At 39.0% G+C, this 25849-nt stretch overlaps 2 protein-coding genes across 2 annotated transcripts in view; one reads left to right on the top strand and one right to left on the bottom strand.

The window, feature by feature from the left end:
* Positions 1-8461, bottom strand: part of LOC118610669 (translation initiation factor IF-2-like) — a 12242-nt gene extending 3781 nt beyond the window's left edge. The window contains exons 1-2 of the mRNA XM_036230213.1: positions 8432-8461; positions 5564-6495 (exon numbers count right to left, since the gene is read on the bottom strand). Of these exons, the coding sequence (XP_036086106.1) occupies positions 5564-6495; positions 8432-8461 (962 nt within the window). The remainder of the gene's footprint in view (positions 1-5563; positions 6496-8431) is intronic.
* On the top strand, positions 6158-25849 carry KBTBD2 (kelch repeat and BTB domain containing 2). Its single transcript, XM_036231101.1, has 4 exons — positions 6158-6421; positions 15123-15636; positions 21241-21406; positions 23148-25849. Exons 2-4 carry the CDS (start codon positions 15467-15469, stop codon positions 24681-24683), a joined length of 1872 nt encoding a protein of 623 aa, XP_036086994.1. The 5' UTR covers positions 6158-6421; positions 15123-15466; the 3' UTR covers positions 24684-25849.

Genomic DNA, 25849 nt, shown 5'->3' with positions numbered 1-25849 from the left:
AGACAATGTGGTATTGGCAATAGAATAGACAAAAGGATCAATGGAACAGAATAGAGAGCTCACAACTAGACCCACATAAATACAGTCAGCTCATCTTTGACAAAGGAACAAAGGCAATAAATACAATGGAGCAAATATAGTCTTTTCAACGAATGGTCCTCAAACACGCACTGGACATCCATGTGCAAAGAAAATGCATCTAGACACAGACCTTACACCCTTTACAAAAATTAACTGAAAATGGATCATAGACATAAGTGTAAAATGCAAAACTATAAGATGTCTAGAAGATAACACAAGAGAAAACCTAGATGATCTTGGGTATAGGGACGATTTTGTAGATAGAACACCAATGCCACAATCCATGCAAGAAAGAATTGATAAGCTGGACGTCATTAAAATTAAAAATTCTATGAAAGACACTGTCAATGAATAAAAAGGCCATCTGCATACTGGGATAAATTATTTTCAATAGACATATTTGGTAAAGGACTGTCATCCAAAATACACAAAGAACTCTTAAAACTCAGCACCAAGAAAACAAACACCCCAATTAAAGAAAAGGCCACAAACCTTAACAGAGACCTCTCAAGTGATACGGATGGCAAATAAACACATGAAAAGACTTTCCACATCATATGTCATTATGGAAATGCAAATTAAAACAATGAGATACAACTAAACACCTATTAGAACGGCCAAAATCCTCAACATTGACGACACTGAAAGCTAGGGAGGGTGTGGACCAACAGCAACTTTCATTCATGGCTAGTGGGAATGCGAAATGGTAGAGCCGCTTTGGAGGACAGTGCGGCGACTTCTTACAAAACTAATCATAACCTACTATGTGATTCAGCCAACTATTAAAAATGTACAGTTTCTCTCTGCCGTTGTGATCGTAACAATTTTGCTAGAGAAAGTACTAAGGTCTTTCATGATTTTTAGAATTAGATTTTTTCCCTTTGAGGCTAGGAATAATTAAGCTTAAGATGAAGTAATGCTTTGCCAAGTTATCTCATTTTAACCTCACAACAGACCTAGGACGTACGTACCATTTTTATTTTTCTCATTCGGTAGGTGAGGAAACTGAGGCCTGGGTAGATTAGGTAATTTGCCTCAGATCATAGATCTAGTAAGTGACAAAGTCAGGCCTCTTTCCAATGTTTTCTTTCTGTTGCTTTGTTTTAAACTCTCGTTGGTAAAACATACATAAAATTTACCAATTTAAGCGTTCAGTTCAGTGGCATTAAGTGCACTTACTATGTTGTGCAATCATTACTATCCATAGCCGGAACTTTTACATCATCCCAAAAAGAAACTCTGTATTCATTACACTAGAACGTCCCCTTTTCTCCTACTACCAGCTCCGGACGACCACCAGTTCCTGTCTCTATAAATCTGACTACTCTGTGTACTTCATATAAGTAAATCATGTAATTTTTGTCTTGTGTCTATCTTATTTCACTCGGCATTAGTGTCTTCAGGATTCATCCATATTGTAGCACGTGATCGTTTTCTACTTTTTTAAGGCTGAAAAATATTGTATTCCATTGCAATAATATTCTAATTTATTAGTGTGTGATCTAGAGTGAGTTACTTCTCTGTGCCTCATCACTTCATCTATGGAGCAAACACATATAATTGTTGTAAGAATTAAATAAGTTAATATATTTAAAGTGTCTGGCACATAATAACCACTCGCCAAGTGTTAATTACTACTTTTGTTGTTGGTATTATTATTATTATTGGTACAAAACAAAGTCCTAGGACATTCAGGGGCTGGTAGACGTATAATCCCCAGAGCGAGACCTGAGATTGCTAACAGCCTAGTTTGCTTTCCTCTGCTAAGGCACAAACTACTCAAGGTTGCATTTTGACCATTAGGACATGGCTACATTTTGCTTCTATACTTCCCTTCATAGTATCTTTCTAAAACACAACAACACTCATCTACCACTGATAGTTCCCCATTACCTTTACTATAGAGTCCAAACTTAACAGGTAAGTCTGCATCTACCTCTTTCCTCCCTCTCCAGATAGCCTGTCATTCTCCCACAGGTACTCCGTACTGCAGGCATAGTCAACGACCCCGTTCACTCAATAAATATTTATAAGTGCCTAGACGGGGACTGCATAAGGCATTGGAGAACCAACAAGATATAAAAGTGGTTTTCACCTTCATGGAGCTCACATTATAAAGACATTTAATTATAATAATCATAAGGGCGATGAGCTAGAAAATACAGTATTCAGTGAAAACATACAGCAGTGACACCTGGCAGGGCTCATTTAATCCTCTATGTCTTGACCTCTGCTCTGTTCCTTTGCTGGTTCCCTTCCTTTTCCACCCAGCCTGCTCCACTTTTTGAGAAGCCTTTCTTGACCTGCTTGTTCTTACGTATCCTCATAACTCCCTGCGTATGTGGCTTTCACAGAGTTTATCTCACTGTTGGTTTGTTTGGACATTTCTCTCCAACACTCCCATTTCTCTGTGAGTCTTTTTATCTCTGTGTCCCAGGGTATTAAAACAAGTCTTTGTTGAATGATGTACACTTTAAGAAACTTTTTATCTTGAAATCATTGTAGACTCAGAAGTTGCCGAAATAGTACCAAGAGTTCCTTGGGTACTCATCACCCAGGTTCTGCCACTGGTACCTTCTTATAAAACTATAGTACATTAATAAAATTGGGAAACTGACATTGGCATAATGTAATTAACTAGACTACAAACCTAACTCAGATTGCATCGCTTTTGTATGCACTCATATTTTGGGTGTTCTATATAGTTTTATTAAATTTTATCAGTTATTATTCCACAATCAAGATGCAGAACTGCTCTGTCACCATAGAGAATGTCCTCGTACTACCCCGTCATAATGATGTCCATTTTAACTAGATTTTCTCTGTATTATTACAGGGAAGCAAGATGGAGAGAATGTATTGTGCATTAACTCTGGAACTCACTGTCCCCTCAGAGATGGCCCTAGTAACTTCCTCCCTCAAGCCCAAGATTTGTAAGTAGGTCAAAATTAACATTAAGGATATTTTACATTATCTTAATATCTTAAGTAAGTATGATTTATAACATTCGGATATGGTTAAACAAAGACAAGACTCAACTTTAGAAATTTTCTGTCTTTTCTAGAATCATGACAATGTTTAAAATGCAGTCTTAGGAAGATACTGTTTCATGACCATTGGCACTCAATTTTTTAAAAATGCCTTATTAACTAAAAAGGAATGCTTGAAACAATGTTCTGTGCCTAGTTTTGGATATAGATCACATGGGGGCTGCTGTACATTCCAAAAAAGTTAGTGTAATTGCTAGAAAATACTGATTTATGATTTCCCTAAACTGGATACAGTAACTAGTTGCAACCGTTCAGCTTCCAGGCTGAGAGGCAAGACCTGTAAGGAAATCTAGGTGGTGTTGATGCTATTGAGGCCAAGTCCCCTGCAGTCAGTCGTTCTACCATCCGCCAGATGCAGTGGGTCCGCCTCCTCTGACTGCAGCATCCTCCTCCTTCCTAATTGTTCTAATAGCCTCTGGGACTTTTTACCAGGATGGCAACCTTGACAGAAGAAACGGCAAACAAGTACAAATATTTGAGGATAAATGTTCTGTTCTTTTCTGTTAAGATAAAATACGAAGAGAATAACTTCTTTGAAACACTAGATAGATCAATCCAGCCTGCCAGCCCTCAGTGTTTTAAATGTTAAAAAGTGATGCTTTAAGTATTAACTAACTAGCAGACTGCCATTTATCTGACGCCACATTCATTCTCAGTGCTTTTCTCCCTTATACCCTTGTTAGAGCTTGGGAAAACTGTCTTCGCAGCTAGAGTTGGCCAAATTGCAGTTCTTGAAAATGAGATTTGGAAGTCTGCTGAGTTGGTGGTATGAGGTATTGCTCTGAGAAAGCTTTTACTTTCCTGAAAAAAAATAATAATAATAAACATAGGTTGCTGAAGCCACCTCTTTCTCCATCTTCCTGTCTTGCACAAGGGTGTAAAGGCCCAAATTGCTGTAACCATCTCACTACCATAAGGGAAACGTCAAAAGAATCACAGAAATTGTGGCTCTGCTGTTAAGCTGTTGAATCAATAAAGGTGTAACTGCCTACCTGCAGACTGGTTATATGACCAAATAGACTCTTATTTGTTTAAGTCACTGCAATGGGCTTTTTTTTTTTCTTGCAGCCAAATGCATTCCTAACTGTTCAGCCATTAAAATGACAGTTTTAGTTCTCTCCTTCATCCTCACAGTTAGCTTCTCTTTATATAGTGATATTACTATCTACTCTAACTAGGAAACTCTGTCTTCCTTCACTTCTTATTTATTCCTCATCCTCTTAGGAACCAAGTATTTAGCTAGTTTCAAGTCCATTCTTCACAGTCTTCACTGCCATCAAATGAGTTTGAACTCGGCTCCATCTCCTGTCTGGACTTTTAACAGCCTCTTAACCTGTATCCAACTTCCAGTCTGAAATCCACTACGCTTCAGAATTATTTTTTTCTAGGGAGCATCTGCGATCTTGTTTCCTGGAATGTATGCTGTCAGTTTGGCTCAAATACACTCATAAAATTTAAAAATATATTTTTCTAAGATCTTATGAAGACATTTTCTTCCCGAAAAATCTTAAATGGCTCTGTCTACAGGATGAAACACAAACTCTTACAGTAGGTACTTTTGGTACTTTCCACCTTCTTGTTTGTACTTTGCATCACCAGGATCTAGTCTGCCACAGAGCATTTGTTAAATGACAATATTTTGTATGGCTTCTTTGTTGTTTAATATCAAAATACTTAAACAGTTAATGAGATTAAGCAGAGTGATAGCATACTGGGCACGCTATAGAGATTTTTTGAAACTAGTTTCCAAATTCTACTGAAAAATCCTTTGTCAGTAGTAGTCCGGGGTACACACATCCTTGTGAGCATTGTTCATCTAGCCTACCCTACGGAAAGAGGCTCTTCAGTAACGTATATTCTGTTAGTTTATAATTAGCCGAGTACATTCTCCAGGTAGGGTTTATGCCAAAAGTGAAGTTACCAAGGTAGGGGACAACAGTGTGGGCATTTCTGACAATCCCTGATCCATAACCTCTAACAAATGAGAACAAAAGTACAACTTTCCGCTTGTTAGCAAGCCGCACCAAGTTAAACAAACCAGTGTGGGCCACAGGCACCAGCTGCTCCAGAGGCCTGGCTTTGTGAAACTGCAGGCACTTCTTTGCAACTTGCTGGGGGGCGGGAGCGGGTAGCTGCCCGCAATGCGGCACAAAACTATCCGAAGGCTTCCCATGGAGAGGCGCCCATCGCACCCCGACGTTTCTCTCCCGCAAACTGCAGGCCATTCAGGGGCTTCTCTGAGTTGTTCCTTGGCCTTGAGAGACCAGGACATGAAGCCTTTCTGGGTGAGATCGTTAAACCAAACATGCTCTGGAGAACAGGGGGCGTGTTTTGGGGAGAAGGGGCCAAGAGGACAAAGCCCACGCAGCCAGCAGCCCACTCTCCCCTTACTAGCGTTGTCTAGTCCTCCTCATTCCCACTCCCCGACCTACCCTGCACATTTTTGTATTTCGAGGGGAAGAAAACAGCCCGCAGCGTAAAATCTGGTACTGTGCTGGTTGGATTTCCTACCCCCTAAAATTCCAGGGCCTCTGCTTCCGCCGGGATAAGCCGGGGGCTCCGCAGGCCCGCGCGTCGGGGGGCCGGGGGCGGGGAGCCCTCCGCCGCGCACGCGCCCTCCGCTGACCTTCCCCGGGAAACCCCCTTCGGCGGAGCTTCCCCGGCACCTCGCGCGGCCCCCTCCCTTCCTGCTCTTTCCGCTTCCTTCCTCGCGCCTGCGCGGCCCCGCTTGTTTTGGCTTTCCGGTGGGATCCAGCGCGGGGAGAGGGCGGGGGCAGCGAGGGTGCGGGGGGCGGGGGTGGTCTCGGGAACCCGGGAAACTGCAAAATTGCCGCTGGTGCCGCTCGGCGCGCGCGAGCCGTGCGACGGGAAGCCCGGCCCGGGCCGACCCGCGGCCCGCTGCGCGCACGTTCCGGGGCGGCGGGGGGGGCCCGCCGGGGGGCGGGAGCGCGCCGCGGGGGCGGGGCGGGAGCGGCCCGCGGCTGACGAGGCGGCGCGGCTCCCGGGGGAGGAGTCTGGCGGTGGTCGGGCCCTGAGGAGCGCGCGGCGGCGCCCGCAGAGGACGCCGATTGCCGCGCAGGACGGACCGGCCGAGGGCGGGCGCGAGGGGAAACCGGAAGGAAGAGGCGGCGGCGGCGGCGGCGCCAGCCTTCCTCGGCGGGAGGCGAAGGCGAGACCCCGGCCTTGGCCGCGGCGGGACGGCCACGCCCCCGCCGCCGCGCCCGAGGAGCCCAGTGCCTGCGGGGTCGCCGGCCGCGCGGGACCCCAGCCCTCGGGAGCGAGGGACGCGGGTGAGGAAGCGCCGCCGGCGCCGGGAGAGGCGGGCGGGCAGGGGGAGCCCGCGACGCCCTGTGGAGGACCCGGGCTACGAGGGCAGCGGCGGCCGCGGGCTCGGCCCTTTGTGGCTCGGCGCGCGGGGGGCGGCGGCGGCGGCGGCATCTTTCAAACCCGAGACGTTTCCGCCGCGGGCGGGGGAGGGGCGGGGGCCGGCGGGGCGCGCCGCGCGGCGGGGGCGTTTCCGGCCCGCTCCCCCGGCGCCGCCTCGGCCGCGGTCCCCCGGGCGGCGCCCGGGCCCGGCCCGACGCCCGCCCTTGCCAAAACGCAGCCGTCTCCCTCAAGGGCTGGCGACGTGTTCGCGACATGGTGGGCCGGCGGAGGGCCTGCCCTGCCTGCAGTTTTTCTTTCTTGGCCCATCCGAAGTAGCCAGGAGATGTCTAGATTAACAGAGGTCCCATTGTGACCTAATGATTTTAAAAAGAAAGCAGAAGCTGCCCTTTGAAACGGAAAATTGTGTACGTGTTTACTTTAGACTGCAAAATCGTTAACTTGTTTGAACTCGACCACCTTTCTCTCGCTTTATGAATTGAGAACCCGTGGAGTTCAAGGATAGTCCTCAGTTTGATGTGGAGCAATAATGTTGAATTCATGTATTTTTCTCCCCCCGGTTTAGCAATCTTAAGATGTTTTTTTAATAGCTACCTCAAAAGCAAAGGAATATACACTCCACAGGCTACAGAGCTCTAGAATTATCTGCTTCGAGTGAAACTAGAAAGAATTTAAAATATAAAACTAACTTTTTAGAGGGCACGTTTGTGTGAAACATCCGTCTTTCATATCAGTTAGCGCTGTAAAAACGTAGGGCGCAGGACTGATCACGTGTTGTTTATATACGAATCTGTATGTCTGGCGCACTGAGCATTCAGGCATTCAGAAACAAAACCCTATACCGGCAGTGTGGTCTGACCGAAGTTATACTTTCTTCTAAGGCAGCTAATTAACAGGGTGGGCCTCTCGCCCCCCGCCCCGCCCTCCGTAGTTGCCTGAATTTGAGTAGAGAGTGTGGGTTTTCAAATCTCTTGCAGTCGTGACTTCGTTATTTAACCTTTAGTTAGGACTGTACCCTGACGTTTGTTCAAAGGGACTTTTTCTCTGACCTAAAGTAAATTGGAAAGTAAAACCAGTCCCTTGTTTTCTAGTCTTGATAATGTGGAATTTCGTTGTTCTTTCCATTTGGCTGCTGATGTGGAGCTTGCTTCTTCACTTTGATCTTTTGTTGGCCTAGTGCTTATTGAAGGCCATTTAGGTTGGGCCCTGAAATCCTCAAGAGGTTGTTGTCAGGAAACTCCACAGGACTGTGGCATTTCTGAGCAGGCTTTATAGTCCACACTTGCCCGCATAGTGTTATTTTTTCTACAGACAGTTTTGTAGGAAGGGTTTTAAGTGAGAGAGCTCTTTTTGCTCTCCTAAGAAGCATTAACATTATTCACAGGGCCTGTAAGGAGATGGGTGGGAATACAGGTGTCACAGTACTTAAAAGTCTACACTTTCCCATAGATTTTCTTTTTCCCGGTTAATGGAAATGAGGTATTTTATAAGATCCAAACATTAAACATTGTGTTTAAGGTGGGTAATAAACTTGAAACTTGAATACAGCTTTAAAAACCAAAGTATACCTTGGTTTTCCAAAGAAAAGTTTTTCTCCCTGCCTTCATTCTTAAGACCAGGAAAAATGATTGACCCTGTTATAAAGTGTATGAATGAAAACGTCAAGAGTTCTTCATTTATCTCTTATTGTTTTCAGTAGAGTTCGAATAGAGCAACCAATATTTAAATAACTCAGAATATTAAAATGACAAGTTGACTTCAAGTAACTTTTTAAGTATACGAAGGTTACTCCTGATTCCTTTGCCAGGTTTTTGCAGTTTCTGGGTGTGGGGAGAAGGGATTATTGTAGATTTGGAAAAAATAAAATTAATAAGAGACACCTTAAAACTTTCCCTTTCTCTGTTCCACTCCCATACCTCTGACAAGTGGTGATATGTTGCTTCCATGGTAGGCAGGGGATGCTTGAGTATTCCTCAGTTTACCTTACATTTTTTTAAAGAAACGGAAACTTCAATAGTCATGATCATTGTTAAGTGGTTATGCCTTTAATGATCTCATGTGTATGTTTGACTGGGAAATATTTTCTTATGCTTTTGTGATTGAAAAAACATTGACTTGGTGGAAAATGAAATCCCAGTGAAAAAGTAAGGGTCAGTTTTGCGTTAGTCAATATTTAGCCAGCTTTCTTTAGTCACTGCAGAGCTGAGAGGAAGAAAAGTGATATTCAACATAAAGGGACATACTACACATGATTCTTCTATCACAAGTGGCATCTCTTTTATGTTCCTGTTTAATTATTTCAAAGTGAGATGACGTATTAATCATAATGTAGTACAGAAGCTTATACCTGTGACCTGAATTTACTTAGGGTGCTGAGCATTATTGATAGAGCCATGTAGTTATTTTTTCAGTGTGATTAGAAAGGAGGAACACAGAGAAATAGACCTAAGCTCTGAATTTGATTGGAGTAGGGGACGCCATACTGAAGTTAATCAAACTTCAAAAGGCAAAGTGTTTTTTAATTGATGTTTGTCACAACTCAAAAAAATTCTGTTTTTGTAGTGGTTGACAATCCAAAGACCAATCCTTCCAAACATTTTCAACTGTCTGAGTTGTTTTGATAACTTGAAAGCAAACTGTTTCTGGCACCAGTATTTTGTTCTCCCCGAGGAAAAACCTATCTCCTCATTGCAATAAAAAAAAGGCTTGTGTTATGGCTGGTGCCCTCCTGGCATCAGCCTTCTAAAGATTAGTCTGTTGAACTACTTTCATGGTTTGTACCGTCAAAATACTCCCTAAATCCTTGAATGGATTTTTCTTATCTAAAATAATACCATTTCCCCAGGGCGAAAAGAGAACTGTGTTTAAGTGCTGAGACCTTGTTACTGGGCCCCTAGACCTGGTACAGGTGTGGAGGTTCAGGAGTTAGGAAAGTGCTGCAGAAAGCTCGACCAGTGAACACATTGATAAAAATAATTGCAGATATTTGTGTACTGGTGCTATGTGTCAGGCACTGTTCCAGGCTGTTTATAAAACTTATTTAATCCTAATCCGTTAAGAAGAGTTCTGTTTTTCTCTCATTTTACAGATAAGCATACTACAGCACAAAGGAAATAACTTTAAAAAGGTCATGCAACTAATAAGTTGCAGAATTGGGTTTTCAACCCAAGTAATTTGGCTCCACAGTTCCTGCTCTTAAGTTTTTGGCAATACTGACATTCAGAAAGCCTCGGATCCTTTCTAACAAAAGTTTTCAATTTTCTGTCTTGACATTTGACGCACTAGAAGATACAGCACCACCTGTGTCAGTAATAAACAACTGGGAAGTGCTTCATACAAATGATGACCTGGAGCCCACTGCCCTTCCTCTCCATCACTGTTTTACCCCTACTCTCTGTGCAGGCCTTGTTTGCAACCTTCTCATCTTTTTATCCTTCCTTCATTTAATATACACAGCTCAGTTAATTGCTGATCAGGCTCGTATACACATTCAGTGTTTAATTCTTTATTCCTTGATCCTCTTGGTCTTGCCTAGTTCACATTGGAAAAGTTGGCTTTGCTCCATTTGTTTCTGTAGGTCTCAGTGGAAAGGTACCACAAATGACACACCTGTGGGAATGAAAACTAGGTTTCAAAGTGAAATTAGACACCTTCCTTCCCCCTAATAAAAACCATTGCCATCAACTTATGAAACATTTGAAAGTATTTGGAATTTTTTTTAAATTTCATCATTTCATACCTTTCTCTAATCTTGATTTCTGTTCCTTTAATATCAACATGTAGCATCTACAAAATGAATATAGTTTTTTTGTGCGGTGGAATTCACTCAGTAGAACGTTGGAGGTTTGAATATTCTAGACAAAATGTATTAGAACCCAAATTTTTCCTTTTTCTTTTTTTTCTCACAATCTCAATTAACTTACACATTTCCCGCATTTACAGGAAGCCCTTAGATTTAAAAATAAGTTGGTCTTTGTCCTCTAATTATTTATATAAAGTTAGTGGGTAGAGAGTAGGAAGGACTTCATCCTGTGTATAGCATTCCAACCTTATTTGTTGCTATTTTTCTCTGCCATCAAGCAAATCAATCAAAAACATTAAACTGAGCCCCATACTTAGAAAAAGAAATAAGAATACGCATGTTTTTTATGTCAGATATATTGTACTTCATTAGATTATGAATTTTATTGTGTTTATATGACTCCCATTAATCGTCGGCATTTTTCACTCTGGAATATGTTCTAATGACCTGCTTTACAATATAAGACTTTCTTATTAATCTTGAAATGCCTAGTACCAGGAATTATGGTATGTAACAGTGAAACAGTGATTTCCCAATCTCTAATTTATCTAACAAATCCATGTATTCACTAAATCGCCTTATACAAGCATTGTCTTGTATACATCTATTTTTAAAATGTATGTAGATGCTGTCTACAGCCATGCCTCCCTGAACAAACCCGATCCCTTCTGATCTCGGAAGCTAAGCAGGGTCGAGCCTAGTTAGTACTTGCATGGGAGGCCACCTAGAAGATGCTGTAGGCGTAAAAAATAAAAAAATAAGGGATTGTAAGCTGACAAGGTCCTTGCAATCTTTAAGGTCAACCAAGGGTTACCTTGCCTAAAAATACATATTTATAACATGTACACACACACACACACACACACACATACACACATACATACAAAGTTGTTGACGAAATAAAACGTAATTTAAGTTACTGACTATAATAGTTTTTTCTCATTGTAAGCTTTTTTCAACAGAGTATCTTAGAGAGGAATGCACCCCTCCCCCAGCCCCACCTTTAACCTTTAGCGTAGGGCATTTAACACTAGATAAAAGAAAAAGTATTTCAAGAGCGCACTGAACCTGCAGTTGTTTGATTAGGTAAGATGTTAAAATATTTCAGTTGAAAATAAATGTGGAATATATACAGGTTAGATTAAGAATTATATTCAGGCATTTAAGTTTTGTGCTTTTTCCTTGTTTTTGTGATCTAAAGGAAAACATTTTTCCAGGAAAAATAACTTGAATTATGCATATTAGTCACTGACTCAATATTTGATCAAGAAGCAGCCTGAAGCAGAGATTGGTATATGTGGCTTAAAGCCCGTTATTGTAAATAAAGTTTATTGGAACACAGTCATGTCCATTCACTTACGTTCTGTCTTTGCTGCTTGTGGGCATAACAACAGAGTTAAGTATTTGGGACAGAGACTTTATGGTTTACAAAGTCATGCTTTGTCTTTATAATGAGAAAAGAGTAGTACACCTTTCGAAAGTTTTTTTTTTTTAATTAGATAATCATTGCATATGTTAATAAATTCAGAAGGTTTGAATAGGTCTTCGATAAGTTCTTTCCTCTACAGTGTGAACTACTGTTATTGGGGCAAGTGCCAACTACCTCCTTTGTTCATTTTATTTGTACTACAGTTTTTCTTATGGTGAAGAATAACATTTATTGTATATCAAAAGTTCAAAAAAGATCAACACAGCTAGATTTCAAGAAAAATGTTCCTTTTCTTTTTTGAAAAATGTTTCTTACACCCAACTTGCCTCACTCATTTGCTCACCTCTTTTGACTACTGAGTTTGTCTAGTTTGGTTTAAAACACTCTGTTTTTAAATCATAGACATGGTTTGGCTGTAGTCTCCACTAAGAGTAAATGTACTTGGTGTTTTGGAGCTCTGGTGGTTGGCAGCTCAGTCTGAGTACTTAGAGTACAGTAACCAATGCTTAGTGAATACTCAATAAACATTTGTTGAGTTAGATTTTAAGTACCTATTAATTTGTAATAGAAAATTAAGTAAACTTGATACTCGAAAATTAAGGATGCTAACTTTTACAGATAATAGGATGTATTTAGAAGCAAATTTTAAATATACGACTATTTATTAAAAGGAGAATTTGTAAAATGTGTCAAATCATTAGTAAGTAGCAGCACGAACTTTGTGAAATGTTTCAGAGTATTTAGGATATTGAGTTCAAATTTTGTTTTTAGGAGAGAAGGAATCTTGTAGAAAATGTTACAGGCATTTGAAGGCTGTTGGTTGATCATCATAAGCTTTGCAACTTTTCACATTTTTAGTTAATAAATTTTGAAGTCGGTGTTTCCAGAGAAGCAACATTTGAATTGTACTAGACACAGATCTGTTTAAATTATTAAATTTATTTGCGTAGTATGATATCTGAATGACGTAACTTTTTCTGCTTATTTTAATGTTAAGATATTCTAAATAAAAGTTATCAGGAAGAACTTATACCCTACATTACAGAGGAAGAGGATGGGAAATAAAGATGTGTAAATCAGTGATAATGAAGATTACATAAAATTGGCTCCTTGTAATTTTCTAAAGGCAGCCTTCAATTGTTTTAACAGTTTCATGCATGTGATTTGAAAAATCAAATCTAGTAAAATCCGGACATAACAAATTAAGTGGGGCCCAAAAAAGTCACTGCAAAAAAATCAGGTCATATTATGAGGTTAAAAAAATTAGCAGCGTGAGCCTGTATAGCAAGCCTGCAAAGAATTCTGGGGGCTAGGAGTGTGACCCAAATCTCTCCCGGCCCTGGCCGCCAGTCCTTGTCACCTGGTTTAAATATGGATGGGTCCGATTTGGGGCCCTGTAGCTGGGACAGGTTAGGACTTTCAGTTTATTAACGCATGCATTTCTGTAAGAAATTTCTAGAAGTAGAATTGATAGGTTGACTGATTAAACATTTACAGTGCCAAATATGCCCTCTATAATGTCATTTGCAATTCGGAAATTCAGAAAGTTCTTAAAATCAAGTTGTTAATAAAAGTTTGCCTGCACATCCTGACCTGAAGGAACAGGCTGTATGTAGCATTTTCACACTGCTCTTATTTTCTGCTATAAAGATAGTAATATGTTTAAGGAGTGGTGCCCGAGAATCTGCAGGAGTCTTATAATACATGACATGTGCCATATTACCTCTGTAAAATCTGAAAAATTCAGAATTCCACAACATGGCTAATTCCAGGAGTTTTGAATAAGGCCTCATAGGTGTGTATCGACTTACACTCCAGTATAAGAATGCTCGTATCCCCAAGCCCTCACTAACACTAGGCCTTGCTGCATTATTAATATGTGAAAATAGCCAGTAATATTAGGTATTATTAACCTTAGAGGTAGTAGATCTTAAATTTATAGTGTAACTTTGAGATCTGGAAGAGCGTAGTCATTACCATGGATGACCTAAGGTCTCACTCTGCCTTTGCACCTGTTTTAGTTACTTCGATGATTAACTTGGCTGGAAATTTGACAGTTTATATCAGGTTAGCAGTTCCCGTAATAGTGTAGTCGGGCAGGCAGTACAGCATGGTGTCTTTGACATATGGATATTTGTGAGAAAAAGTATTAGTGTTTCCAATGATACTCATATTTATACGTTTCATGCCAACAGCACTTTGTGATTATGGAAACTAAGTCATCTAATTAGAAAAGAGTTAATTTTTAACTATTACTAGCATCATCCCTGGGTTTTCCTCTTCCCAATTTGTAATTTCTTTGCCATATGTTGTAAATACTGATTTCCAAATAACATTTTAAAGTTAAACTTGAATTCAGTTGGAGTTTTCTTTAGATGAACCATATGCAGTCTGACTGAAATCTAGGTTTTGTTTCGAGTGGTTAGCCAGTTGTTCCAACATGATTTGTTGAAATAAGCTAGTCTTTATTTGAAATGCCCTGTTTATATTTATTGTATCTAATTTTCATATGTTTACTTGGGTTTGTTGTAATTTATAACAGTTTAATATTCGATAAGTCATGAGGAAAAACTTGACCTCCCCCCCAAATATTTTGGCAACTCTTTTGCATTCTTTCAAAGGAATCCTCTGCAAATATGGTTTAGATTGGATTTGTATTAAATTTACATATTGTGAGAGCATTCATATTTGTTTAATATGGAGTCTTCCATATAAGAACACAAGTCTATTTTATCAAGTTTGGTGGAGTATTTTTCCCCAGTAAAATTGTATGCTTGTATAAAGATTTCTAGGAAGGAAACACTATATGAAGTTATGTTTACTATGTATACTTACCTTGTAGAATTGAACTGCAGATTTTAAAAATAAATAATTTATGCTTTGGAAATCGGTTGAGTCTACCAATGTAGTTTAATAATGTAAATTAAATATAAAGGTTTTGTGAATACATTTAAAATGTATCCCCAAAATGAGAATTTCTGCATGAGAAACGTTTTTTTCCCCCCACTTAAATCATGGTCATGGTCATGTATAGCCACTAAACAAATAACTGGGAGATATGGCTTTGTGGTAATTTAAATTCTTTATTTTGAAAGAACTTTAAAAATGTATACCTATTATGTGCTGCTTATTTTCTGGAATGTTTATTGTATGGAAGGCAAAAAGTTAAAACTACAAATGTTAATTTCCTTCGGTCTTTTTTTTTTTTATTTTAAACGTAATAGACTCTTAAAAATATTACTTTTCTCACATTTCATTTTTATGATAACGGGTAAAGTCGAACTTCATATAAATTTTTATTTACATCTGCTATTTAAAAAATTGTATTCTAAAATACACTGGCCTAGATGCTCTAACTGAACTTTTTTCTTTTTAGTTCCTTCAGAAGATTCACGGAACATAGGATGTTGCCACGAAATCTACCTCGTGTGTACTCTTTTTCACTCATGAGCTGCACAACAGTTGCAAATTTGAGCAAGATGTCTGCAGACTGTGTTGAAGAACTCTGAAGAACCTAATTAACACAGGATGACCTAGGAGTGATTTTAAGTCTATAACAAGATACTATTCATTAGTGAATGTGGCAGTCTTGGTTCTGAATGCTGCAGATAACAGCAAGCAGAGTTTCTCCTTTCTTTATTTCTGAAGCGTTCACTTGACCTTCCATCAGTAAGACTGACTTTTCTAATCTACTCCTGGAGATATTAATGGATTACAGTCATGTCCACTCAAGACGAGAGGCAGATCAATACTGAGTATGCTGTGTCCTTGTTGGAACAGTTAAAACTGTTTTATGAGCAGCAGTTGTTTACTGACATAGTGTTAATTGTTGAGGGCACTGAATTCCCTTGTCATAAGATGGTTCTTGCAACATGTAGCTCTTATTTTAGGTAAGTACTTTAATCTTGATTAGTTTGTATTTCAGGTGCAGAACATTAGCTTATTTTAATGTTTTACTAGGAATTCTTTTTTAATTTATTGGGGGTGATATTGGTTAATACATTATATAAGTTTCAAATGTACAATTATATAATACATCATCTGTATAATGCATCGTATGCGCACCCCCCAAAGTCTACTCTCTTATCACCGTGTATTTAGTCCCCTTTAGGAATTCTTTTAAGCATTATTTAAATTAAAAAAAAAAAATAGACGTCAATGTTTGGCTTAAATTTTCTGTTCGGATGATGTGCTTTCTAAATCACTTCTTCACGTGTTTAAGGAACAGGTGAAACAAGTTTTTACAACAGTTTAAGTCCAAGAAATTTGTTGAAATTGACTAGGGAAAAGCTTTAATGATGGAGGCAGAAAAATTCGGAATGTTATTTTTCCATTAAACGAATGGTGTAATTTTTATTTACTCAAGATTTTAAAATAATTAAAAGATAACTGGTCATTATAAATTAAAGTACAGTAGGCTCAATAATAACTTTTAGAGGGTAATTAATACTTTTAAAACACGTTAAAAGTATTTCTTTTGCAAAATATTTCTCACTTTTTCTTACCGTTATCATTGGTGATATCCTTTAGCCTTAGGAGACTTCTTGCCAGATTATATTTAATAAATAACAACATTTTGTTGTTTTCTCTATGCCTCAGAATTTAGAAGTTGATATTGTTTGCTAATGACAAATAAGTAAAGCTTAACTTTACATTTATATGGTCTTTTGCAACTTTTAGTCTTTTAAAGTGGGTTTCTCTTTATTATGTGTTTCATGAGAGGAATAGAAGCCAAGGCATGGAAATTCCTTAATTTGTTTTCCGCTTTTAGGTTGAATTTTTACTTAATACTCAAAAGGGATGGAGTGAGTAAAGATGAATTAAATGTGGACCACTATATTTCTCCTACAAATATTAGTAGTCAGAAGTGGAGATCAGCAGTGAATGTTAATTTCTGCTGTTCTTTAGTTTTATTATTTGTATACAATACCTCGGTTAGACATTTATATAGTTTATGAAACGATCCCCCTGATTACTCTTTCCCTCTTCTCGCTCTACACACAGCCATTACATTACTGCTGACTGCATTCCCTGTGCCATGTTCCCCCTTCCCGTGACCATCTATCAGCTACTAACTTGTATTTCTTTAAACCTTCACCCCTTTCTCCCAGCCTCCGCTACCCCTTTCCTCTTTGGCTATCACCAGATTGTCCTCTATATTTGTGAGTCTGTTTTTAATTAGTTTGTTCTTTTGTTCCTTAGATTCTGCATATAAGTGAAATCATATGGCATTTATCTTTCTTTGAGTTATTTCATTCAGCAGAATAACTCTAGGTCCATCCATTTCGTTGCAAATGATAGGATTTCATTTTTTCTTTATGGCAAATATTCTGCTGTACATGTGAACCATAACTCCCTTATCCATTTGTCTGTTGATGGGTCTGCTGTTCTTTAATGGCAGCTGTGGAGAGGACAGGTTTAATCTTCATGTACATAGAAGGTGTAGAAACCTCACCTTCCTCAGCGCAACGCATATGCTGATTACAGAAGATAAGGCCCAAATGCCAGTTGCTTTTGCTGTGTCTGCAATTATTTCAGGTTAAGCTATGGATTTTTCATGTAATTTCAGACACTGATTTTCTTATCTTAGCATGGCATCTTTGTAAACAGTGGTCCTGTCTGGTGCTTTTACAAGTAGAGATTCTTGGATTTCAAACCAAGAATTTCTGGTTCAGTGGGTCTGGCAGGGTTAGAGTTTCAGAATTTGTGTATTTAAAAGCTTCCCAAATGATTGTGATGGTCTTTTTTTCCCCACCACATCTGTTGGTTTAGTAAATGGTGTTAGAAATTTGAGGTTTCATAATCAGTCAATACCTAAGCCTATTAGCTTTCCCTTTTTAATGGCCATTAATTATAAATTGATTACCCCTTATTGGAAAGAGCTTTATGACTTAATTGTGGTTTTTCAGATTGACATTTATAATCAGTAGACTCTTTTGTGGTAGTAATTTTAGCAGTCATCTAGTCTAACTTTTAAACCTATGCAGGCATTCTAATATTTTCAGTATGTCATCTTTATCAGGTAGTAACACATGGGTTTATTTAGGTGTCTTCCTCTCATTTAGTTTATTTGTGATTATATAAATAACACTGTTCTTTCAATTCTCTAGTCATGAGGTTATTATTTATCTTTAACTGATTGGGTTAGAATTGATTTTCCTTAAGACCAAGAAACTTAAATCTCTCGTTAATGTTACAGTCTTAAAGATAACACAGTCTTTTTAAGGCTGCTATTATTTCCTTATCACTAGCTAGTTCCCTTCTTCGGTATTCTTCATCTTCTGAGAGAATATATTCTCCCTAACGCAAATCAGATAATAAAAATAGAAATAATAATAAGTAAAATTGTTTAATATGTGTTTAGATTAAAGCTACTCATCTTTAAAATCCTGTGCCTGAGCCAGTTTCACAATCCACAATACAAAACACTCATATTTTTTTCTCCGACATATCTTTTCTCTGGACTGAGTAGATTATTATATACTCCCACAATAATAATTTGATCTTTTCCCAGGTATTCTTCAACTGGATTTTACTTTCAGGTTTATAGATTTCAGTATTTTTACATACACATGATGCTGCTATCAGTCTTTATCACTAGAAATTTGCTATTGGAAATTTTGCCTGTTGAACTAGATGCATTCTTCCCTTTGTAGTTTGAGTTACCAGTTAGGTCCCACCAAGAATCAGTAGAACGTATGAGATCAGAAGAACCACTGAAATACTAGTTTCTACTTCTTGGTAACATTTACAGTTCATTTTAGACCCCTAGTGAGAGAATTACTCAACATTTCTTTCATTGTGGTACTTTAGCCTATTATAATATGTAATTCAGTATTTTCTCTTAAAAACGTTTGTTTAAAATATTCATGATCAGGTTGGCCGGCTTCTGCTTTGGTCTTTAGGAAGCACAGTTTCCTTTACAGCAGTCCATCATTCTGGTGTTACAAGCCATAGCCTTGGATAGCCCGTGTCATTGTCATCTGTATAGTCAGCTGTTCCCATGCCCTACTTCCTCCTCCGGGGTCACTACCATCTACTGGAATAGAAAGAAGAACTACTGTGACTCCTAAATCTTCTGTTTTTTCTCAGAGCTCTTAGAATTCTTTTTCAGGTTTCTTTTGGTTATCTCCCATTCTCCCATGTCAAACAGGTGAAGCCAGCAGCAGTAGGTGTTTCTAGAGGGCTTCTTGTCATGTCTCGGATGTTTTTCAAGAATACTTCCTGCTCTCCATTACGTGGTAGGCTTATTTATGACCATCCTGTATTCTTCGGGAGGAAACCATCAGCCACCTGACTGATGTGGTTTGTGCCACTCGTCCACCGCTGACTGCCCGAAGCTTAGCTGTTGTCCTTCTGGGTGACACTGAACGTCACCAGGGACTACCTAAGTGCTTTAGCAGTGTTTGTTGCCCTTGACTCCACGGCTGACACCCCACCTGTCTTGCCCTGAGTAGCATTGTACTGGCCTGGTGGTAATTTCTCTGATGAATCTTTCTCAGCCTTCGGTCATTCTTTTTTCTTTTTTATCCTAATTGAATTCTGTTCAGATTGGTCCTTGGGATTCTGCCTGGGTTTTTCTTTTAGTTTCCCCTCATAACTTTTTCAGCTTTAACACATGTCATGTGGTAAATAATTCACAGTTCACCACATTAATGCCTGGCCTCCTAAGTCTAGTAATATTAAATAATTAACTGATTATTGTATGAATTCTATTTGACTCAACTGCCTTTACCTGAAAATAACTATCTAAAATTTTACTCGCCATTTTCCCAGGATTAACTTTCTTCCTTGATTTTATACTTTATCTCTCAATACTGAACAACATTTTTCAGGCACTTAGTTGAAAATGAAGAGAGACTTTTGATTCTTCCCTTATCTATTTTCCTACTTATTCCCTATGTTGAGAAAATCACCAGATCTTGTTGGTTCTTTGTCATGTACAGCGTTTGTATCCATCTCTGCCACCGTAGCTCAGGTTCTTACTTCTCATCTAGGTTATTGCAGTAGTAGCCTCAGGACCAGTTTTCCTGTCTCTAGCCTTTGGCACTTGAAGTCTATTAGAATTTAAAGTATTCATCCTAGAATACATTTTATTATGTAATAAATCCATGTTCAAAACCCTGTGGCGTGCTCCACTATCTACAAGAAAAAGCTTAGACTGTTATGTCTCATTTGAGAGCCCTCTGTGGTCTGACTTCCCCTTGTCTTTCTAGTTCACTTTCTAGTCTCCTGTATTAGCCCTTATATTCAGCCATGCCGCTGGAATAAGTGAGTCTTATGTTCTTTCTGGAGTCACGATTTTATCCGTTTTGAATGCCTTGCTCATCTTCATCTTCCTCATCTCCTTAAGGGGCCCAAGCTAGTGACTTGTGAAACAGGCTTTTGATCACTACAGACTCTCTCTGCACACAGTAATAGTCTTTGCATTATTACTCATCTGTCACCAGGAAATGGCCATTCTGCTTTGTATTCTCTACAGCGCCAATTGCCTTTCCAGCATAGTTTCCTATACATAATAGATTCTGCATATTTTTAGGGAATCATTTGAGTAAATTAAATTTTCAGCAGCTTCATCGAGATAAGTTTACATACCATAAAATCCACCCATTTTAAGCCTATAACTAAATGAATTTTAGTAGATTTACAGAGGTATACCACCATCTCTACAGTCTAATTTGAAAGTTCCATCATCTTATATCCGTTTACAGTCACCATTCTTACCCGTAGCCTAGGTAACTACTAATCTCTCTTTTGTCCCTCTATATGTTTGCTTTTTTTGGACATTTCATGTAAATGAAATCATAAAATATGTAGTGTTTTGTGTCTGTTTTCTTTCACTGAGCATAACGTTTTTGAAGTTCATCTGTATTGTAATGCTTATCAGTACTTCGTTCCTTTTTATTGCTGAATAGTATTCCACTTTATGAATATAAGGAGTTACAAGCATACTGCGGAGATAACATGGGTTTGGTTCCAGACTGCTGCAATTAAGCAAATATAATAAAGCACATCAGATGATTTTTTGGCTTCCCAGTGCATAAAAGTTATGTTTACACTATACTGCAGCTTATTTAAAGTGTGCAATTGTGACATGTCTAAAAAAATTGTATGTACCTTAGTTAAAAAATGTTTTATTGCTAAAAAATGCTAACCATCATCTGAGCCTTCAGCAGACTATAATATTATTAATGGTGGAGGGTCTTCCATTTTTAAAAAAACACAACTTCTGCAGAGTCCGATAAAACAAAGCGCAATAAAACAAGGTATGCCTGAAATGAATTTTGATGATGTCACTCAAAACTGCATAGTGGGATGGTTTGGTATATCTTTGGCACTGGATTATATTTTGTCTTCCTCAAAAGTTTTCCTAATAAGTTTTCTAGTAGCAAATATCCTAAGTAAACATCCCATGTTGTCTGCTTTTTCTTTTTAGCTCTAAATTTGTTTTACACTAAACCATAAGCTTTGTTTTCCCCCCCTCTCTGCTGTAGGGCCATGTTCATGAGTGGACTAAGCGAAAGCAAACAGACACACGTACACCTGAGGAATGTGGATGCAGCCACCTTACAGATTATAATAACTTACGCATACACGGGTAACTTGGCAATAAATGACAGCACTGTAGAACAACTTTATGAAACAGCTTGTTTCCTGCAGGTAAGCAGTTTTTTTCTCTGTTACATACATTAACCGTGGTTTATATTTTCAAGAAATATTATTTCATCAGTGATTTCCTATATCTATGTAATTTTCTTGTTGCAGATTTTAGTAAGTAAAAGTTTTCTTGTCTTTTTAAAATGTGTTAAGGAGAAAACAGTTGGATTTGATCACCCAGTCATCTCAATTAATTTTATGATGAGAATGAATTTAAGATACATGAAAATTTCATATTAGTTTCATATTCTGCCTAATATACCTAAGAATTTAGATTTCAAGTAAAAGTAATTTTTAACAGTGTTGATTAAAGTGCTTCAGTTTTTTTGCTAAATGCTTAGATGTACTAATTTTCAGTGGTGTGGCTTTTCATGGATAATTTCAGGATTCTTCTGGAAATTATCAAATTTAAATATGTAGGATAGCCGTGTGACCATATTGAGCTCTTAGAGAGAAGTATTTAACTGAGCTGAAATACTGTACCTGTAGGAGGTACCTGTAACCGAGGAAACAGGCCATAGGGGTAGCTTCCTGGTGCTTCGGAATCAAAGGCGTCCTTGTCGTAAATCCAAACTCAAAACAGGGAAATGCCTACTGTGTAAGCATTGTCTTTCCGTAGCTTGTAAATTTTCATTAACTTTTTTAAAGCCAGGAACTAAAAGCAAGTGTTTTTTTAGAATTGCTAAAAAAATTGAGGAATTTAAGGAAATTTAGATTCCAGAACACTTTGTTACTGTCAGTAGTGACACTGTGCCTTATAATTTGTTTCCTACCACGTTAATGAAACCCATATGCATATTCTTGGCCACATGCAAAATAAGACTGCCTCCTGGACTGGCTTGCCCTCGCTAGACTCGGCTGGTTCTATGATTTTCACTGTTAACCACATGAAATGTTACTGTACTTTGCTTTATATGCGTTTTCATCTGAGCTTTACAGTAATTATTTGTAAGTATTTCCCCATTTTATCCAAGCGAAAACTGAGGCTTGGAGAAGTGGAGCCACTTGTCTAATGTGGTACAAGTACTGAATGGCCAGTCCAAGTTTTGAATCCAAGCAACCTAACTTCTCACCGTAAATTGCTTCTGGTTGACCACTATGATGTGACTAAGTATAGTAGGTGCACTTCAGAGTCAACTGAGATCCACTTTTCCTTCGTGAGAAGAAACCAATATAGAAAACTTATTAGAGTGGGTCATCTAAGTGTAGGTAATTTATAACAACAGAAATATATTGTTCCTTTAATTGGTTATTTTAGTTCCCTAGATGAGAAAGGCAAATAATAACTATTCTTAGTCATTGTACATAATTTTCTGGTTTTATTTGACTATCTTGTCCGTGTTCATAAAACCAGATTCCAGCTATTCAGCAATAATCATTTCTTCTACTATGATTTGTTTCTTGTTTTCATTTGGTTCTCTTAATTATATATTTTTAAAGCCTAGAAAAGTGTATAAGTGAATTTCCTTACCTTTTCCTTAAGTCTATTTAGTTTTTTAAAAGCATATTTAATGTTATACTAATGTCTCGTAAATAGGGCAGTTAAGTAGGTCGCTGGACAGAAAGAAGAAATGCAAAGCTATGCCTAGTCTTCTGATTTTATTACTATGAAGACATTATCTCTTAACCCAAACATACGTATCAAAAAATCAATATTACAGTATTGGGATCTGATTAATACATCTGTGTGTTACACAAAAATAAAATTTGTCTATCCTGCCGTTATCCTTTTTTTTCATTTTAGGTTGAAGATGTGTTACAACGTTGTCGAGAATATTTAATTAAAAAAATAAATGCAGAGAATTGTGTGCGATTGTTGAGTTTCGCTGACCTGTTCAGTTGTGAGGAATTAAAACAAAGTGCTAAAAGAATGGTGGAGCACAAGTTCACTGCTGTGTATCACCAGGAGGCGTTCATGCAGCTGTCACATGACCTACTGATAGACATTCTCAGTAGTGACAATTTAAATGTAGAAAAGGAGGAGACAGTCCGCGAAGCTGCTATGCTGTGGCTCGAGTATAACACAGAATCACGATCCCAGTATTTGTCTTCAGTTCTCAGCCAAATCAGAATCGATGCACTTTCAGAAGTAACGCAGAGAGCTTGGTTTCAAGGTCTGCCACCCAATGATAAGTCTGTAGTGGTTCAAGGTCTGTATAAGTCCATGCCCAAGTTTTTCAAACCGAGACTCGGAATGACGAAAGAGGAAATGATGATTTTCATTGAAGCATCTTCAGAAAATTCTTGTAGTCTTTACTCTTCTGTCTGTTACAGCCCCCAAGCAGAAAAAGTTTACAAGCTCTGCAGCCCACCAGCTGATTTGCATAAAGTTGGGACTGTTGTAACTCCCGATAATGATATCTATATAGCAGGTGGTCAGATTCCTTTGAAAAACACAAAAACAAATCACAGTAAAACAAGCAAACTTCAGACTGCCTTCAGAACTGTGAATTGCTTTTATTGGTTCGATGCACAGCAAAACACCTGGTTTCCAAAGACCCCGATGCTTTTCGTCCGCGTGAAGCCGTCTCTGGTTTGCTGTGAGGGCTACATCTATGCAATTGGCGGAGACAGCGTAGGTGGAGAGCTTAACCGGAGGACCGTAGAGAGGTATGACACCGAGAAGGACGAGTGGACGATGGTGAGCCCTTTGCCTTGCGCTTGGCAGTGGAGCGCAGCGGTGGTGGTCCATGACTGCATTTACGTGATGACGCTGAACCTCATGTACTGTTACTTCCCGAGGTCTGACTCGTGGGTAGAGATGGCCATGAGACAGACTAGCAGGTCTTTTGCTTCAGCCGCTGCTTTCGGTGATAAAATTTTCTATATTGGAGGGTTGCACATTGCCACCAATTCTGGCGTGAGACTCCCGTCTGGCACTGTAGATGGGTCTTCGGTAACTGTGGAAATTTATGATGTGAATAAAAATGAGTGGAAAATGGCAGCCAACATCCCTGCCAAGAGGTACTCGGACCCCTGTGTCAGAGCTGTGGTGATCTCAAATTCTCTGTGCGTGTTTATGCGAGAAACCCACTTAAATGAGAGAGCTAAGTACGTCACCTACCAGTACGATCTGGAACAGGACCGGTGGTCTCTGCGGCAGCATATATCGGAGCGTGTGCTGTGGGACTTGGGGAGAGATTTTCGATGCACTGTGGGGAAGCTTTATCCGTCCTGCCTTGAAGAATCTCCATGGAAACCACCAACCTATCTCTTTTCACCGGACGGGACAGAGGAGTTTGAACTGGACGGGGAAATGGTTGCACTACCACCTGTATAGTCGGGAGTTCAAGGAGTGCACGCCTGATTTATGTGCTTTGTCATTTTCTTTGCTAAACAAGAGAGGCTATGAAAGGACTAGATATGAGTACATAAAAATCTATCTTTGATAAATTTTATTTTTATGCCCTACTTAATATTTGCATCAGTATAATATATATCAGTGAGTCTTACAGAAAGATATGCTTCCATAATATGAAATAGATTATCCAATAATTGAGAAACTTTTATGCGTATCATGAGAACATAGAATCCGGATTATCTAACATTGTTAGCCCTGTGTATGTACAGTTCAAAAAGTTCACTTATTAAAATAGTTTCCTTTTCCTAGTGTGGTATATCACAAATTGTGCTGAGGTTATTTTAGTGTATGTATTTCATTCCTGTGCTTCTGTTCCGAAGTCCTGGAATACAGTTTTTTTCAGTGTAATTAATTCAGCTGCACTTAACACTAACGTCCATGTCAGCCTAGAAATGTCTAAATCCTGTCCTATAGTTGAGGAAGATCTTCCACTTCACGGTGTTGCACAGGGAAAGCTATGACTGCAGGATCAGTCTAACTATACTATTAGGTGCATGTATTCTCCTGTCACTAACTTATACTTGTCTAGAATACAGGTCTTCCAATCAGCTGGTCACTTACCAGATGTGGACCTACGTTGCTGGGCTTGCAGTAAGGATTGCTAGTCCCTCATTGTGCGGGTCTGAGTGGAGCTTTAATCAGTAAATGCCTCCACTTTCTGTATTACATTAACATGGGCTCATGCATATAACTACCTGCTGCTGTTGTATTTCTCCATCTTAAAGATTTAGAGTGGGTTAACCAGGTCATTACATCTTAATTTAATAACAAGCATTACTGTAGAGTGATTGTGTAGATACCCATTAGCTGTCAGGGTGTGTTTTTTTTAAGCTGTTGTGTGTGGGGGGTAGGATTAGAAAGGTGAACTGTTCAGGAATTCTCTGCACCGGCTGTGCAGAAGAGCAGCTGACCAGAGCTGCTCTGGCATCCATCCCAGGAACCACTAGCAGGAGCGGGCGCCGTCAATCTACCATGAGCACAGGTGCTTCATGACAAACATTACTAGCATGTTCAACTGCATACTGTTCTGGCACTGTATTTTGAATGACATTAATTTATTAAATAAACAAATTGTATATATTCAA

The sequence above is a fragment of the Rousettus aegyptiacus genome, unplaced genomic scaffold (genome assembly GCF_014176215.1).
Source record: "Rousettus aegyptiacus isolate mRouAeg1 unplaced genomic scaffold, mRouAeg1.p scaffold_m13_p_13, whole genome shotgun sequence".
NCBI lineage: Eukaryota > Metazoa > Chordata > Mammalia > Chiroptera > Pteropodidae > Rousettus > Rousettus aegyptiacus.
Note: the sequence above shows the minus strand (reverse complement) of the source record. Positions and strands in the feature narration are given on the sequence as shown.